Source organism: Micropterus salmoides, unplaced genomic scaffold, assembly GCF_014851395.1.
Source record: "Micropterus salmoides isolate LMB-PRFRI ecotype aquatic unplaced genomic scaffold, ASM1485139v1 Ms_hic_scaffold_1, whole genome shotgun sequence".
Lineage (NCBI taxonomy): Eukaryota > Metazoa > Chordata > Actinopteri > Centrarchiformes > Centrarchidae > Micropterus > Micropterus salmoides.
In genome coordinates, this window is record NW_024040040.1 from 58,158,273 (window position 1) to 58,174,721 (window position 16,449).

At 42.2% G+C, this 16,449-nt stretch overlaps 1 protein-coding gene across 1 annotated transcript; it reads right to left on the minus strand.

The window, feature by feature from the left end:
• Positions 1 to 6,020: 6,020 nt before the first annotated feature.
• Positions 6,021 to 7,637, minus strand: LOC119914158 (transmembrane protein 187-like). The gene has a single exon (XM_038733240.1). It carries the CDS (start codon positions 7,534 to 7,536, stop codon positions 6,751 to 6,753), a length of 786 nt encoding a protein of 261 aa, XP_038589168.1. The 5' UTR covers positions 7,537 to 7,637; the 3' UTR covers positions 6,021 to 6,750.
• Between the last annotated feature and the right edge of the window lie 8,812 nt (positions 7,638 to 16,449).

Here is a 16,449-nt window from a genome sequence, read left to right on the forward strand (position 1 = left end):
ATATGAATGCCTGTCATGCTGCTTTTAGCTACTATTATTTTTACTATTTTAAGTTATATGTTAGGAATGATGCACTGGCTGGTCAGTACTTTGACATTTCGTTGTACAGTGACAAGGACAATGAAGTTTTCTATTTCTATTTCTATAATCAACTAACCTTAACATCACCAACGACTTAAGGGGCACCCTACCCAGCCGGGGCCCTGGGTCGGCCACACCTATGCTACCTCCACTTATGGACATGCTGCTAGATTTCTATTTTTTGCATAAGGCCAAAGACTGCTGTATTGTCTCACTCACAAGTTACATATACATGAAATATAATTGTCAGGGTGGAGTCTACTGCAGTCGTTAGTTCAATTCAATTCAATTCAGTTTCATTTATTAGCGCCAAATCACAACAACAGTTATCTCACAGTGCTTTTCATTAAAGAGCAGTTCTAGACCGTACTCTATGATGCTATTTACAGAAGCCCAACAGTTCCCACTAAGAGCAAGCACTAGACAACAGAGGCAAGGAAAAAAATTCCTTTTAAGAGGCAGAAACCTCGAGCAGAACCATGGCTCAGGGTGGGCGGACATCTGCCTCGACCGGTTGGGGTGAAGAGAGAGAGGGAGAGAGAGAGAGAGAGAGAGAGAGAGGGAGAGAGAGAGAGAGCAGTAGAGGAACAGGAGAAAAGAGAGGGAGTAAGGAGAGAGAGGGGAGGGAGGCAGCCTACACAATATACACACACAGAGGTACAGACAGTAAAGGTGATGTTGCTATAGACTGAATGAATAATGGTACAGATATTTATAGTGGTGTAATGGTAACAGTCATAATGTTAATGATTATATAACAATAATAACAATAGGACTAGGAACAATAGTCGTTGCAGCAGAGGGTGTCGAGCAGGAAACGGGGCAGCAGGTGGCCCGCAGCCACAGATCCAGACTCCACAGCTCCAGAGTCAGAAACACCTGCAGGAAGTGATAGGAGGAGAGAGAGGGACGAGAAAGCACAAGACTACCGGAAAGGGGAGAAGTTGTGTTAGTAACATGCAATAATGGGATGAGGTTGCATACAGAGGGAGAGAAAGTAGAGGAGAGAGGAGCTCAGTGCATCATGGGAAATCCCCGGCAATCTAGGCCTATAGCAGCATAACTAAGGGATGGTTCAGGACTAACCTGAGCCAGCCCTAACTATAAGCTTTATCAAAGAGGAAAGTCTTAAGCCTACTCTTAAATGTGGAGATGGTGTCTGCCTCCTGAACCCAAACTGGAACCTGGTTCCACAGGAGAGGAGCATGATAGCTGAACGCTCTGGATCCCATTCTACTTTTGGAGACTCTAGGAACCACAAGTAATCCTGCATTCTGGAAGCGCAGTGCTCTGGTGGGGTAGTAAGGTACTATGAGCTCTTTAAGATAAGATGGTGCCTGACCATTAAGAGCTTTGTAGGTAAGAAGAATGATTTTAAATTCTATTCTGGTTTTCACTGGAAGCCAATGCAAAGAAGCCAAGACAGGAGAAATATGATCTCTTTTCCTGGTTCCTGTCAGAACACGTGCTGCAGCATTCTGAATCAGCTGAAGAGTCTTAATGGACTTTTTTGAGCAGCCTGATAATAAGGAATTGCAGTAATCCAGCCTAGAAGTAACAAATGCATGGACTAGTTTTTCTGCATCATTTTTAGACAGGATGTTCCTGATTTTCGCAATATTACGTAGGTGAAAAAAGGCGGTCCTTGAAATTTGCTTAAAAAAGGTGCTTAGGCCCCAGAACAATAACTTCAGTTTTATCTGAGTTTAACATTAGAAAATTAGGTCATCCAGGTTTTAACATCCTGAAGGCACATTTGAAGTTTAGCTAACTGATGAGTTTCATCTGGCTTGATCGATAGATATAACTGAATATCATCTGCATAACAATGAAAGCTTATGGAATATTTCCTGATAATATTGCCTAAAGGAAGCATATATAAAGTGAACAGGATTGGTCCGAGGACAGATCCTTGAGGAACTCCATGACTAACATCCGGATCAAGTTTGGGCTTTTTCAGAAGAGGTTTAATTACAGTTACTTTAAAGTACTGTGGTACATAGCCTGTTGATAAAGATAGATTGATCATATCTAGTATAGAAGTGCTGACTAAGGGTAAAACATCTTTAAGCAACCTAGTCGGGATGGGGTCTAAGAGGCATGTTGATGGTTTAGATGAAGAAATTATTGAAGTTAGTTGGTAAAGATTGAGGGAAGCAAAACAGTCTAAACATATATCTGGTTCTACAGCTGTTTATAAGGTTCCTGAGTTTGGAGATAATTCGGTGCCAGTTGAGGGCAGGTCTTGGTGAATTTTGTCTCTAGTAGCTAGAATTTTATCATTAAATAAGCTCATGAAGTTATAACTACTGAGAGCATGGGAATACTTGGCTCAATAGAGCTGTGACTCTCTGTCAGCCTGGCTACAGTGCTGAAAAGAAACCTGGGGTTGTTCCTATTTACCTCTATTAATGACGAGTAGTACGCTGCTATGGCATTACGGAGGGCCTTCCCTAAGTTTTAAGACTATCTTGCCAAATTAAACGAGAATTTTCCAGTTTGGTGGAACGCCAATTCCTCTCAAGTTTCCGCGATATTTTCTTTAATTTGCGAGTTTCAGTATTATACCATGGAGCTAACCGTCTTTGTTTTATTATTTTCTTTTTTAGAGGGGCTACAGAGTCGAGTGTCATTCGCAGCGAGCCTGCAGCACTATCAACAAGATGATCGATTTGGGAGGGACTGAAATTAGCATAGGAGTCCTCTGTTACTTTGTGACTTGATAATGAATTTAGAGCTGATGGAATCGCATCCTAATCCTAAATTTAGCTACAGCACTATCAGACAAACATCATGTATAGAATGTTTGCCCAATGGCGTGTAGTTCAGCAATACAAACTCAAAAGTTATCAAACAGTGGTCGGATAAAGAGGGATTCTGTAGGAACACCACTAAATGTTCAATTTCAATACCATACACCAATACACTCGGCCTGTGCCTCGAGGAATGTGAGTATTAATATGACTAGGAGGGGTGGATTCATTTAGGCTAACATATTCTCCATCACCCAGCCAGGTTTCAGTAAGACAAAATAAATCAATATCATAATCTGATATTAGTTCATTTACTAGTACACCTTTAGAAGAGAGAGATCTGACGTCCACATAGTCCACATTTAATTTTCCTATACGTTTGGACTATTGCTCTTGTGGTTTTAATTTTTATGAGGTTTTTATGCACAGCTCCTCTTCTGTTTACCTTTGATTTAAATAATTTCGATGGTCGGGGGGCAGACACTGACCGTCACTATAGGATTTTCACTAAGTAACTCCTGAAATGGAGGAGCAGAGAAGTGTGTTAGACTGCAACTCTGCCTCCTGGTCTCAACTCTGGGTTGTCATGGATTTGGTCCACTAATAAACTTGGCCACATTTCTAGAAATGAGAGCTGCTCCTTCCCAAGTGTGATGGATGCCGTCTCTCCGAACCAGACCAGGTCTTCCCCAGAAAGTCTGCCAATTATCTACAAAGCCCACATCGTTTGCTGGACACCACCTCGACAACCAGCGGTGGAATGACGACATGCGGCTATACATGTCATCACTGGTCAGATTTGGCAGGAGTCCAGAGAAAACTACGGTGTCCGACATTGTTTTTGCATATGTACACACCGACTCAACATTCATCTCAGTGACCTCCGATTGGCGTAACCGGGAGTCATTACCGCCGACGTGAATAACAATCTTACTGTATTTAAGTTTATCCTTAGCCAGCAGTTTCAAATAAGACTCAATGTCGCCCGCTCTGGCCCCAGGGATGCACTTAACTATGGCCGCTGGCTTCGCTAACTTCACGTTTCTCAAAATGGAGCTGCCAATGATCAGAGTTGGTTTCTCAGCGGGTGTGTCGCTGAGTGGGGAAAATCTGTTAGAAACGTGAACAGGTTGATGGTGTCCCGCGGACTTTGAATGCTTGCGACTATTCCTCCTTCGGACAGTCACCCAGCCCCCCCTTCCTGGCTGCACAGAGGATGCCGGGGGACGGCTACCAGAGGCTAACTCAGGCCGTTCCGCACCGACTACCGGGGACTGGCTAGCTACAGTAGCTGAAGACTGATCTACCAAGATGCAGAGCCGGACTTCTAAATCACTGAGCCTCGCCTCCATGTCTATAAATAAACTACACTTGTTACACATACCATTACCGCTAAAGGAGGCAGAGGAGTAACTGAACATCTGACACACCGAGCAGGAGAAAGTAAGAGAGAGAGAGGTGGAAGGAGAAGCCATCGCTAGCTGCTAAGCTAAAGTCGCTAACGGCTAAGCTAAAGTACTGTGGCGTCAGCTACCAAAACTTTTGAACAACTATGAGATTGAACAGCAGTCACTAAAACATGGAAAGAACTGTGAGTGCTTAGGCAAAATTACTGTAAGAATAAGAGTTTAGCGGACAGTTGGCTGCTGTAAACTAACAAATGTAACTGTTATTTAGCGAGAGCAGCACAACACGGTACCAACACACAAGCACCGGAAACAGAAATGAGTCGACACGCTTACCGCAGTATGTCAGCAACCAGTCAGCGTCCAGTGGACGTACAGTTAGTATACAGTGTAAAGAGAACTGGAGAGCTAACATAGCTCTGAAGGGCACCAGTGCTGATTGGTGTGGGCTCTGAGAGAGAATAATTCACTCTGAGCAGCTGAGTACGGTTTTTAACAAAAAGTAAAATACCAGTTGAGACTCCAAGAGTGAACATTCACGTGTTTCAGTTTCTGGATGAGCATGTGAGGCTGCAGTGTTAAATGCTGAACTAAATTTGTGTGCATAGGACTTGGGGTCCTCAAGGTGTTTTATATATGTGTATTATAATTATTGTGCTTTAAGTTCTACTCCCTGAAACCATGACTACACCACCTAACCTCCTCCTTAACTGAGCAATTACAACTTACTGCTAATACAGAAATACCTGCAATATACTATCTATTGAAATAGCTACAGCATAATGCTATGCTATTATAGGTAGCTTGAGTGTGCAGGTTAACAAAGGAATTTCTCTGTGCATGTGAACAAAGCAGTAATTCTTCCTCCTCTCTCCATCTTGTTTCCTTGTTGTCTCAGTGATGATGAAGCAGATCTGTCTGCAGTCACTCCTCTGCTGGTGGCCTCCTACATCCTCTGCTACACTCCTTTTGTTGTGTCTGAGGTGACACATGCACTCACTCAAAAGTTACATATACATGAAACAACACAAGCTATTGTATCTGCATGTGCTTAGATGAATTTACACTCGTCCACTTGTCTACTCATAGACTGATTTTGTTTCTTTCTCTCCACTGACAAATCAGATGATCCTGCTGGGCAGGAGGGACCTGTCACCAGCACCTGAGTGGTTAAGGACACTGTCATCAGTGATGTCATACTTGGACTGTGGTCTGAACCCTCTTATCTATTGCTCCCATCAGCACTTCCGGGAGGCAGGCCTGGCCCTGCTGTGGACCAATAAGAAACCCTCATTAGAGCCCGTCCTCAATGCTATCATTAAACATGACTTGTAAACATGTGAGGGGTTTCACATTTATTTCACAGAAATTTCAAAAGGACAACCCCAGAATGGCACATCTTATAAACATGCATTTATCTGACATCGACATCACTATGTAATTACAGACAAATTCCTTGTTTGTGTTAATCTGCTTGACAATAAAGCTGATTTCCGAGAAATGAACGGTCCACTTTTGTTATTCATTTATAAAGTATTTTTTCCCTTTCTTTTAAATGTGTTAAAAGTAAAGAAATATATATTCTTATTGATTCATTTTGTTTTTGTTGCAATAATCCAAATTTCCACCTGAAATGTTTCAATTCAATTTTATCAGCTGAGACACAAGAGGTTTTCTATACCTTTCATTCTTAATATGGATTGTATGAAGAGTATACTGTATTGTGTCAGAGGTTCCTTTATGGGGACAGTTACCCACCTTAGAAATCCTGAGGTCATGGTTGAAGTCCCCTTAGTGCACTTTATTTATTCAGTCATTTTTCCCCACAACACGAAGGTCTAGATGCTGTTCCACAACCACCTCCACAAAAACATCTGATTGAAAATATCAAATCCCTTGTTTATTTTTGTTACCTAAAAATGCCAAATTTACCCTTACAGAAATAGCATTTGACATTCATGTTTTCACATGTGAAATTTACAAAGACCACATGTGCCTGTTTTGAATGAATCACATATAAAAAAGCATTGATATGTGTAAAATCTGAATTTCATGTGATTACATTTCATTTGCGAGACATGAGTTTGAAGTTGCATGTCTTTGTCATGTACATTTATCACATTGTAAAGAAATTTCCTTCATTAAGGGTTACATCGCACAGGTCATGTCGGGGCGCTTAACAGAGGGTGTCAGACACTCTGAATCTGGACTTGCTTTTAAAAAGGAGGTGTAAAAAGGTTTTATTATGGAAAATGGAGAGTTGGGTACTTAAGATTTTAGGAAATGCACTATTTGTATTATGAGTCATAACTTTCATTAAAGCTTGACTGGCGGGCTGGGTGGACATCATGACTGGGTGAGCCCACTGTGGAAGGGTTTTTATCCTGTCCATTATTACAGTCCACTGTGGGCTGTATCGGTTTTTGTGATTCCAAATCTAATTCAGAGTCCAATCAAAGCCAGTTGTTTAATGTTGAATAGCCCAGTTACATAAGCCGATCAGAGCGTCCTCACTCCCGCTGTGAGGCGGTTTTTCCCTGCACCCTCTCTGTCAGCGTGGTCAGGAAACAGAAGCTGAAGTGGAACTGCAGCACGTCGCACACTTTGGACCAAAAGTGTCCGGTGAGCCGTTGGAAGAGCGACTGGCGAGCGAGCCAGTGATCCAGCAGCTTTAGCACCACGAACCCCGCACAGGACAGCAACGCCAGCAGCATATATCCGCGCGTGCGGCTGTCCCCGTGCCCCAGCTGCACGCGAACTCCCTTGTACGCCGCAAGGGCGACGTGACAGCCCAACGCCATTTCGAAGCCCCGCTCGTGCGCCAGCGCCAGACCGTAGCTGAGGATAGAGAACAGTTCCAGCGCTGCCGCGTCCGACACGCGCCACTTCGCCGGTCCCTGCTCTATATAGCGGATCCACACCGGGACCCACGCGAAGATCGGTAATGTGAACCACTGGTCGAGCACGGCGGGAGCGCGCCGTAGCACTGCCAAGCGCGTCCACTGTACGGGTCCGTAAAAGACAGCCATGAAAGCGAAAACTTGTCTCATATACCGGCTCCGCTCCGTTTCGCTGATGCCTCCCTGCCACCGTAGCCAATACAGTCCCATGCAGATGTAGGCCAGGTTAACCAGACAGTTACAGGGCATCGCCAGGAAACCGGGCATGTGATCAACCCTTTTCTCCGCATAATGGTCATAAGACAAGTCCACCTCCACATTGGCGAACAAGCTGGTGTTCGCCAAGGCGACGCAAAGCACAAACGGCGCCGATACGTGAAGCAGAGCCGACTTCATTACGGCTTTGTAGAAAACGGGTCCTTCGTGAAGCTCGAGTCCCGTTCCTGAGAGAAGACCAGTAGGAGTTGTTATTGTTATTCCGGGTTCCAAAATCACATGATAGAAAATGGAGGGTTCGAAGGCAACCGCCTTGCAAACCTGATTCAAACAAAACTATAGGCCTACCTATACTTTTTTATTTTTAAAATTTAAAATGATATATAAATTAAGAATACAGACACACTGAACAAACACATAGGCCTAAGGTTAATATATTTTTTCTATTCTATTTCCAGCTAAGCAAAGGGTAGGCTACGGAATCGCATTGCATTCACCAAAGAAAAAAGAACTGGAAGTCTTATATGTCATAATTACGAGATAAGATGTCATAATTACGAGAAAAGATCTCTAAATTAGAGATAACTGGAAAGGAGCCATTTATTACTGAGTTCAGTAAAGTTATATATATTATAACTATATTCACAGATTCGAACTTCCGGGATCAATACCTCGTAAGCAAAACGTGTTTAAAACACAAACGACGCCTCTTTATTATCGTAGTTAAGTAGACAACAAGCTACAAGTACATTTTCAGATAAATTAGTCTTCCTAGGAGCAGCACAAATAACACTGGTCTCTACGTGCAGCAGGTTGAGACGAGACCGCAGGGACCGTCTACAAAGTGCACCACCGAAAACACATTCTGCCGAGAAATTCAATAACTTCACACTTATACAATGTAGTGCCCCCAAAATCACCTTACACATTAATGATATACTGCTGGTTATACTACAACACTTAGTTGTAGTAACACTTAGTGTCTCAAAAATCACCCCAGGTATCAGTGATCTCATGTTGATGAGACTACCAAGCCTGTACTGCTGTATGGTATTTAGCAGCAAGATGCCTCAGCAAGACTACTTCCATAAGCCTCTACAGAAAACTGCAGAGCTGGAAACCAAGATCCACCAGTTAGAAGTAAATGTGGAAGTCCTCCCTGGATCTCTGGTGCAAGTCCAAGGAATAAATGACTTCCCTGGGAAATGGGACTACTATTTCCTGCTATCACCTGAAGAATATTATCCAAGATTAAATGACTTCTGTCTCAGTAGGATCTGGAAAAACATGTCCATGCATTTATCTTCAGTCAACTTGACCACTGTAACGATGTCTTTACAGGTCTTCCTAAAAAATCCTTCAGACAGCTGCTATGGTTCTTGACCGTCGTTTTCATTCTGTCAGAGAACTGGTTTATAAAACACTGAATGGTTTTGGGCCAAAATATATTTCTGATCCACCCAGACCTCTCAGGTGATCTAAACAGAGAGAAGTTGTGTTCAGTTTATATACTTAAATAATAATAATAATGATGATAATAATGAATTTTGGGGGCGGCGCGGTGGTGCAGTGTTTAGCACTGCAAGAAGGTAGCCTTTCTGTGTGGAGTTTGCATATTCTCCCCGTGTCCGCGTGGGTTCTCTCCGGGTGCTCCGGCTTCCTCCCACCCATCCAAAGACATGCAGGCTAGGTTAATTGGTGTCTTTAAATTGCCCTTAGGTGCAAATGTGAGTGTGACTGGTTGTCTGTAGATGTGTGGCCCTGCGATGGACTGGCGACCTGTCCAGGGTGTACCCCGCCCCGATGTCAGCTGGGATAGGCTCCAGCCCCCCGCGACCCTGTACACAGGATAAGCGGTTGACAATGGATGGATAATAATGAATTTTATTCATAACACACTTTACATTTGAAGAAAATCTCAAAGTGCTACAGGGTAAAAGCATAAATATAAAAACAAAGTTGGTCATAAAGCAGCAACCAGCAAGGTTAATAAAAAGTTATAAGTTCTGCTAAAAAGAAAGTTGTTAAGTCCTTTTTTTAAACTCTCAGTAGTCTGAAGTGCCTTCCGATGGTCGGGGAGGGTGTTCCAGAGCCCAGGAGCAGCACAGCAGAAAGCCAGATCACTTATGGTGCTGAGCTTCTGGGGAAGCAGAGGCCATTTGAGTTTGTTAAACGAAGGGATCGTTTTAAAGTTAAAGGGGTAAGTAGTTCTTTCAGTGCCATGGAGCCACTGGTGAGAGAGGAGGGAGACATTGTATTCAACCCTGGCAGAGACGGGAAGCCAGTGAAGTGAGAGGAACAGAGAGAAAAAGAGAAGGATGGAAGGAGAGAGAGGGGAGAGAGGCAGTGTACATAATATAGACACGCAGAGGTACAGACAGTAAAGATGATGTTGCTATAGACTAAATGAAAAATGGTACAGATATTTAAAGTAATGTTAATGATAACAATCGTAATGATAATGATTATAATAACAATAATAGTTGTTGTAGCAGAGGGTGTCGAGCAGCAACACGGGGGCAGCAGGTGACCCGCAGCCACAGATCCAGACTCCACAGCTCCAGAGCCAGAAACACCTGCAGGAAGTGATAGGAGGAGAGAGGAGAGGGACGAGAAAGCACAAGACTACCGGAAAGGGGAGAAGTTGTGTTAGTAACATGCAATAATGGGATGAGGTTGCATACAGAGGGAGAGAAAGTAGAGGAGAGAGGAGCTCAGTGCATCATGGGAAATCCATGATGGGAAGAATGATTTTAAATTCTATTCTGGATTTTGCTGGAAGCCAATGCAGAGAAGCTAAAACAGGAGAAATATGATCTCTTTTCCTGGTTCCTGTCAGAACACGTGCTGCAGCATTCTGAATCAGCTGAAGAGTCTTAATGGACTTTTTGAGCAGCCTGATAATAAGGAATTGCAGTAATCCAGCCTAGAAGTAACAAATGCATGGACTAGTTTTTCGGCATCATTTTTAGACAGGATGTTCCTGATTTTCGCAATATTACGGAGGTGAAAAAAGGCGGTCCTAGAAATTTGCTTAATGTGAGACTTAAACGACATGTCCTGATCAAAGATAACTCCAAGATTCCTCACAGTGGTGCTGGAGGCCAGGGTGATGCCATCAAGGGAAACTATATCTTTAGATAATGCATCACGGAGGTGCTTAGGCCCCAGAACAATAACTTCAGTTTTATCTGAGTTTAACATTAGAAAATTACAGGTCATCCAGGTTTTAACATCCTGAAGGCACATTTGAAGTTTAGCTAACTGATGAGTTTCATCTGGCTTGATCAATAGATATAAGTATAATCTGCATAACAATGAAAGTTTATGGAATATTTCCTTATAATATTGCCTAAAGGAAGCATATATAAAGTGATGAGGATTGGTCTGAGGACAGATCCTTGTGGAACTCCATGACTAACTTTGCGTGCATGGAGGACTCATCGTTAACATTTACAAACTAATAGGACTTAAACCGGCTTAGAGCGGTTCCTTTAATGCCAATGAAATGTTCCAGTCTCTGCAATAGGATCTGATGGTCAGTGGTATCAAATGCAGCACTAAGATCTAATAAAACCAGTACAGAGACAAGTCCTTTGTTTGATGCAATAAGGAGGTCGTTAGTAATTTTCACCAGTGCTGTCTCTGTGCTATGATGAGATCTAAATCCTGACTGAAAATCCTCAAATAAACTATTGCTCTGTAGAAAGTCACACAGCTGTTTAGCAACTGCTTTCTCCAGGATCTTAGAGAGAAATGGAAGGTTAGATATAGGTCTATAGTTGGCTAAAACATCCGGATCAAGTTTGGGCTTTTTCAGAAGAGGTTTAATTACAGCTACTTTAAAGTACTGTGGTACATAGCCTGTTGATAAAGATAGATTGATCATATCTAGTATAGAGGTGCTGACTAAGGGTAAAACATCTTTAAGCAACCTAGTCGGGATGGGGTCTAAGAGGCAGGTTGATGGTTTAGATGAAGAAATTATTGAAGTTAGTTGGTAAAGGTTGAGGGAAGCAAAACAGTCTAAACATATATCCGGTTCTACAGCTGTTTCTAAGGTTCCTGAGTTTAGAGATAAGTCGGTGCCAGTTGAGGGCAGGTCTTGGTGAATTTTGTCTCTAATAGCTAGAATTTTATCATTAAAGAAGCTCATGAAGTCGTAACTACTGAGAGCTATGGGAATACTTGGCTCAATAGAGCTGTGACTCTCTGTCAGCCTGGCTACAGTGCTGAAAAGAAACCTGGGGTTGTTCCTATTTACCTCTATTAATGACGAGTAGTACACTGCTCTGGCATTACGGAGGGCCTTCCTATAAGTTTTAAGACTATCTTGCCAAATTAAATGAGAATTTTCCAGTTTGGTGGAACGCCAATTCCTCTCAAGTTTCCGCAATATTTGCTTTAATTTGCGAGTTTCAGTATTACCATGGAGCTAAACGTCTTTGTTTTATTATTTTCTTTTTTAGAGGTGCTACAGAGTCGAGTGTCATTCGCAGCGAGCCTGCAGCACTATCAACAAGATGATCGATTTGGGTGGGACTGAAATTAGCATTGGAGTCCTCTGTTACTTTGTGACTTTAATGTATTTAGAGCTGATGGAAAAGCATCCTTAAATTTAGCCACAGCACTATCAGACAGACATCTTGTATAGACATTTTTGCCCAATGGCGTGTAGTTCAACAATACAAACTCAAAAGTTATCAAACAGTGATAAAGAGGGATTCTGTGGGAACACTATTAAATGTTCAATTTCAATACCATATACCAAAACAAGGTCGAGGGTGTGGTTAAAACAGTGAGTCGGTCTATGAACACTCTGAGAGAAGCCAATGGAATTTAACAGAGAGATAAACGCAGTACTAAAGCTGTCATTCTCAACGTCCACATGAATATTAAAATCCCCTACAATAATAACTTGACAAAAACTCTGCAAATTCAGATAAGAATTCAGAGTACGGACCAGGTGCTCGGTACACTATAACAAAAAGAATTGGTTGCAGTGATTTCCAACTTGGATGTGAAAGACTAAGAACACGGCTTTCAAATGAGTTATAGTTTAGTTTAGGTTTAGAGCTGATTAGTAGGCTAGAGTCGAAGATAGCTGCAACTCCACCTCCTCGGCCTGTGCCTCGAGGAATGTGAGAATTAATATGACTAGCAGGGGTGGATTCATTTAGGCTAACATATTCTCCATCACCGAGCCAGGTTTCAGTAAGACAAAATAAATCAATTTCATAATCTGATATTAGTTCATTTACTAGTACACCTTTAGAAGAGAGAGATCTGATGTCCACATAGTCCACATTTAATTTTCCTATTAGTTTGGACTATTGCTCTTGTGATTTTAATTTTATAGTTTTTATGCACAGCTCCTCTTCTGTTTACCTTTGATTTAAATAATTTCGATGGTCTGGGGGCAGACACCGTCACTATGTTACTACGAAGTAACTCCTGAAATGGAGGAGCAGAGAAGTATGTTAGACTGCGACTCTGCGTAGGGTTTTGGGTGGGTAACTGCTGAAATAGAAGGGCAGAGAAGTATGTTAGACTGCGACTCTGCGTAGGGTTTTGGGTGGGTAACTGCTGAAATAGAAGGGCAGAGAAATGTGTTAGACTGCGACTCTGCATCCTGGTCTCAACTCTGGGTTGTCATGGATTTGGTCCACTAATAAAATTGGCCAGATTTCTAGAAATGAGAGCTGCTCCTTCCCAAGTGGGATGGATGCCATCTTTCCGAACCAGACCAGGTCTTCCCCAGAAAGTCTGCTAATGATCTACAAAGCCCACATCGTTTGCTGGACACCACCTCGACAACCAGTGGCAGAATGACGACATGCGGCTATACATGTCATCACTGGTCAGATTTGGCAGGGGTCCAGAGAAAACTACGGTGTCCGACATTGTTTTTGCATATGTACACGCCGACTCAACATTAATCTTAGTGACCTCCAATTGGCGTAACCGACGTGAATAACAATCTTACTGTATTTATGTTTATCCTTAGCCAGCAGTTTCAAATAAGATTCAATGTCACCCGCTCTGGCCCCAGGGATGCACTTAACTATGGACGCTGGCTTCGCTAACTTCATGTTTCTCAAAATGCCAATGATCAGAGTTGGTTTCTCAGCGGGTGTGTCGCTGAGTGGGGAAAATCTGTTAGAAACGTGAACAGGTTGATGGTGCCCCGTGGAATGCTTACGACTATTCCTCCTTCGGACAGTCACCCAGCCCCCCCTTCCTGGCTGCACAGAGGATGCCGGGGGACGGCTACCAGAGGCTAACTCAGGCCAGACTTCTAAATCACTGAGCCTCGCCTCCATGTCCATGTACTTGTTACACGTACCATTGCTGCTAAAGGAGGTAGAGGAGTAACTGAACATCTGACACACCGAGCAGGAGAAAGTAGGAGAGAGAGAAGGAGAAGCCATCGCTAGCTGCTAAGCTAAATTCGCTAAGCACTGTAGCGTCAGCTACCAAAACTTTTGAACAACTATGAGATTGAACAGCAGTCACTAAAAGATGGAAAGAACTGTGAGTGCTTAGGCAAAATTACTGTAAGAATAAGTGTTTAGTGGACAGTTGGCTGCTGTAATCTAACAAATGTAACTGGTATTTAGTAATGGCTTTAGAGTAGACAGGGAAAATCTGAAGTTGGTCGGACTAATTCTCTAGGAGGAGTTCATTAAAGTATGGAGTGTGTAAAAAAAACAAAAATAACCATAAAATGCAAAATGGCCAACTTACAGTTGTGATTAGGGCATCGCTCCAAGAGGCTTTTTGGTACGTCTGGACATTATACATGTGCCTTCGAAATTTCATACATGAAGGTGAAACATAAGGCAGGGGCTGCTTCATTAAAGGTCACTTCCTGTTGCCAGCAGGTGGTGCTATGGCTGTGGGTGAATTTCAGCATGCACATGTGTTCAGGGCGGGACTTTTATACTACATTCCAAATTCCAAATTACAACAAGTTACAAGTTACAACAACTTCCTCATTTCTGACGAATCATCGATATTGGACGCCACGCCATGGCCACACCATTCCATGAAAACTCACCGTTTGTACAACTTTTAATCTTCAATGGCTTTAGACTAGACAGGGAAAATCTGACGTCAATCGGTCTATGTAAAAAATTCTAAAATAACCATAAAATTCAAAATGGCCGACTTCCTGTTGTGCTGTTTACTGAAATCTTTCAAGCTTCACAGCATAGCATTATCACTGTCTTAAGGCTTTTCTGGGACAGTTTTAAAGTTGGTATTGCCAACATATCACAGCATGAAACATGGCGCTAGTACTTTGAGTGACTGATGGTCTAAGGGCAGAAAATTGTTTTCTTCCTACACTTCTCATCTTTTATGCAAGTACTTATAAGAGTGCTATTTTTCTCCTTTTATTATGTCTTATATATTGTTTTAAATCTTTTACCTGTTCCATCTTTATTATTTTTCTTCTTATTCCAGTCTGTCCACATGTGTGGGGTTTAGGTCAGGGATGTGGGGTTGTTGATTGTTTTCCTTCTGGTTGTTCTTCTCCTTCCTTGACTGGGACCAGTCAAGGACCTTTTGTTCCCCAAAACACAGATGTTCAGACTGTGTGAATGATCATGCAATTGTTTGCTCTGGGCCAGACGTTAGTGACTGTCTTAGGAGACTGAACCTCTGGTCTAGCTGATTCTGTTGTAATACTCTGTTTAGTCTCTTTTGTTAAATAAATTGTTCAAAGACAATGGTTCATTGTAACTCAAATATTTGCTCAACCTCTCACCAGGAATACAATTTCCACAACAGATGGCATATAGATGTGTTCAAGGTGGGACTGTTATCAAACCTGATTTGGTACAGATGTGAGCATGTATACTTAAGTTATAACAACTGCCTGTTTCGTAGTGAAACATTGATATTCCACTCCACGCCACAGTCTGCCCCAATTGACTAAAACTCATAAGACTGCACAGCAAAAATTTGAAGCCATACAGACTAATTCTGTAGGAGTTCATTAAAGTGCGAAGTGTGTAAATTGCCAAATATGACAATTAAATCCAAAATGACTGACTTCTTTTTGGTTGTTGACCCACCTGGCATGAGTGCAAATTTTTGTATGTTTGGACCGTAAAAATTACATGTATTTGCAGAAATGCTTCTTCAGATTTGTGTCAGGATCAACATAGCATGGTAGGGATTTGAACCATCAATCCTTGTATCTGAAGAGCAAGCACCTCTATGTTACTGAGATACACTGTTTAAGTGCTGGTTTTAACTTTCTCTGTTGCTCTGGTTTAATGGACATGAAATGCCTCCAAAACACCAACAGAGGGCACTCAATGACCAAACATTCCCGGCACACCACTGTTTAACTTGTAAATATCCCCTATCATGTTGTATCCCCTGTTGTCGAATAACATGTATAGAGCGATCAACTATTTTAAGGAAACACTGATATCCACGTAAACAATTATTGCATTTAGAAAAACTAACAACATACAAATTTACATACAAACCAATGCAAGTCAGTGGGACCTGAACTCCACATAGGTTGGATGTCAGAGGTGGGATTCAAACCCATGACCAGAATAAGAAGTAGAAATTAGATTTTTCAATCACTTAAAATCAGTTAAACCCCAGACATACCATCACAAAGCCCTAACATACCAGGAGCTGAAACCAGAGAAGAGTCCCTTCAGCCAGCTGGTCCTGAGGCTCTCTGCAGTAACAAGTCCCCAACAGCCTCAGGACAGCAACACCAACTCAGACCAAACCAAATTATCAACAAGCAGAAAGAAAAATATATTGAATACAGGAAAGAAACGAAGTAAATTACAATGTTATTTGACCCTAAAAAGAGAATTCACACTGGCAAACTACCTGAGCACAATAAAATGTCCTAAACTAAGAAAAGTGTTGACAACATACAGACTGAGTGAACACATTCTGGTCATAGAAAAGGGTCGCCACAGACAGAGCTGGCTACCACAAGAGGAGAGACTCTGAGGACAGGGAGAGACAGAGCTGCACTTTCTAACCACATGCCCTAAATATAAAACATTAAGACAAAAAAACAAACATTTCCCAAATATACCCTGAATTCAA

Bases quoted from the DNA above. Each gene is read 5' to 3' on its own strand.
- LOC119914158 (XM_038733240.1), bottom strand. From the start codon at position 7,536: ATGAAGTCGGCTCTGCTTCACGTATCGGCGCCGTTTGTGCTTTGCGTC.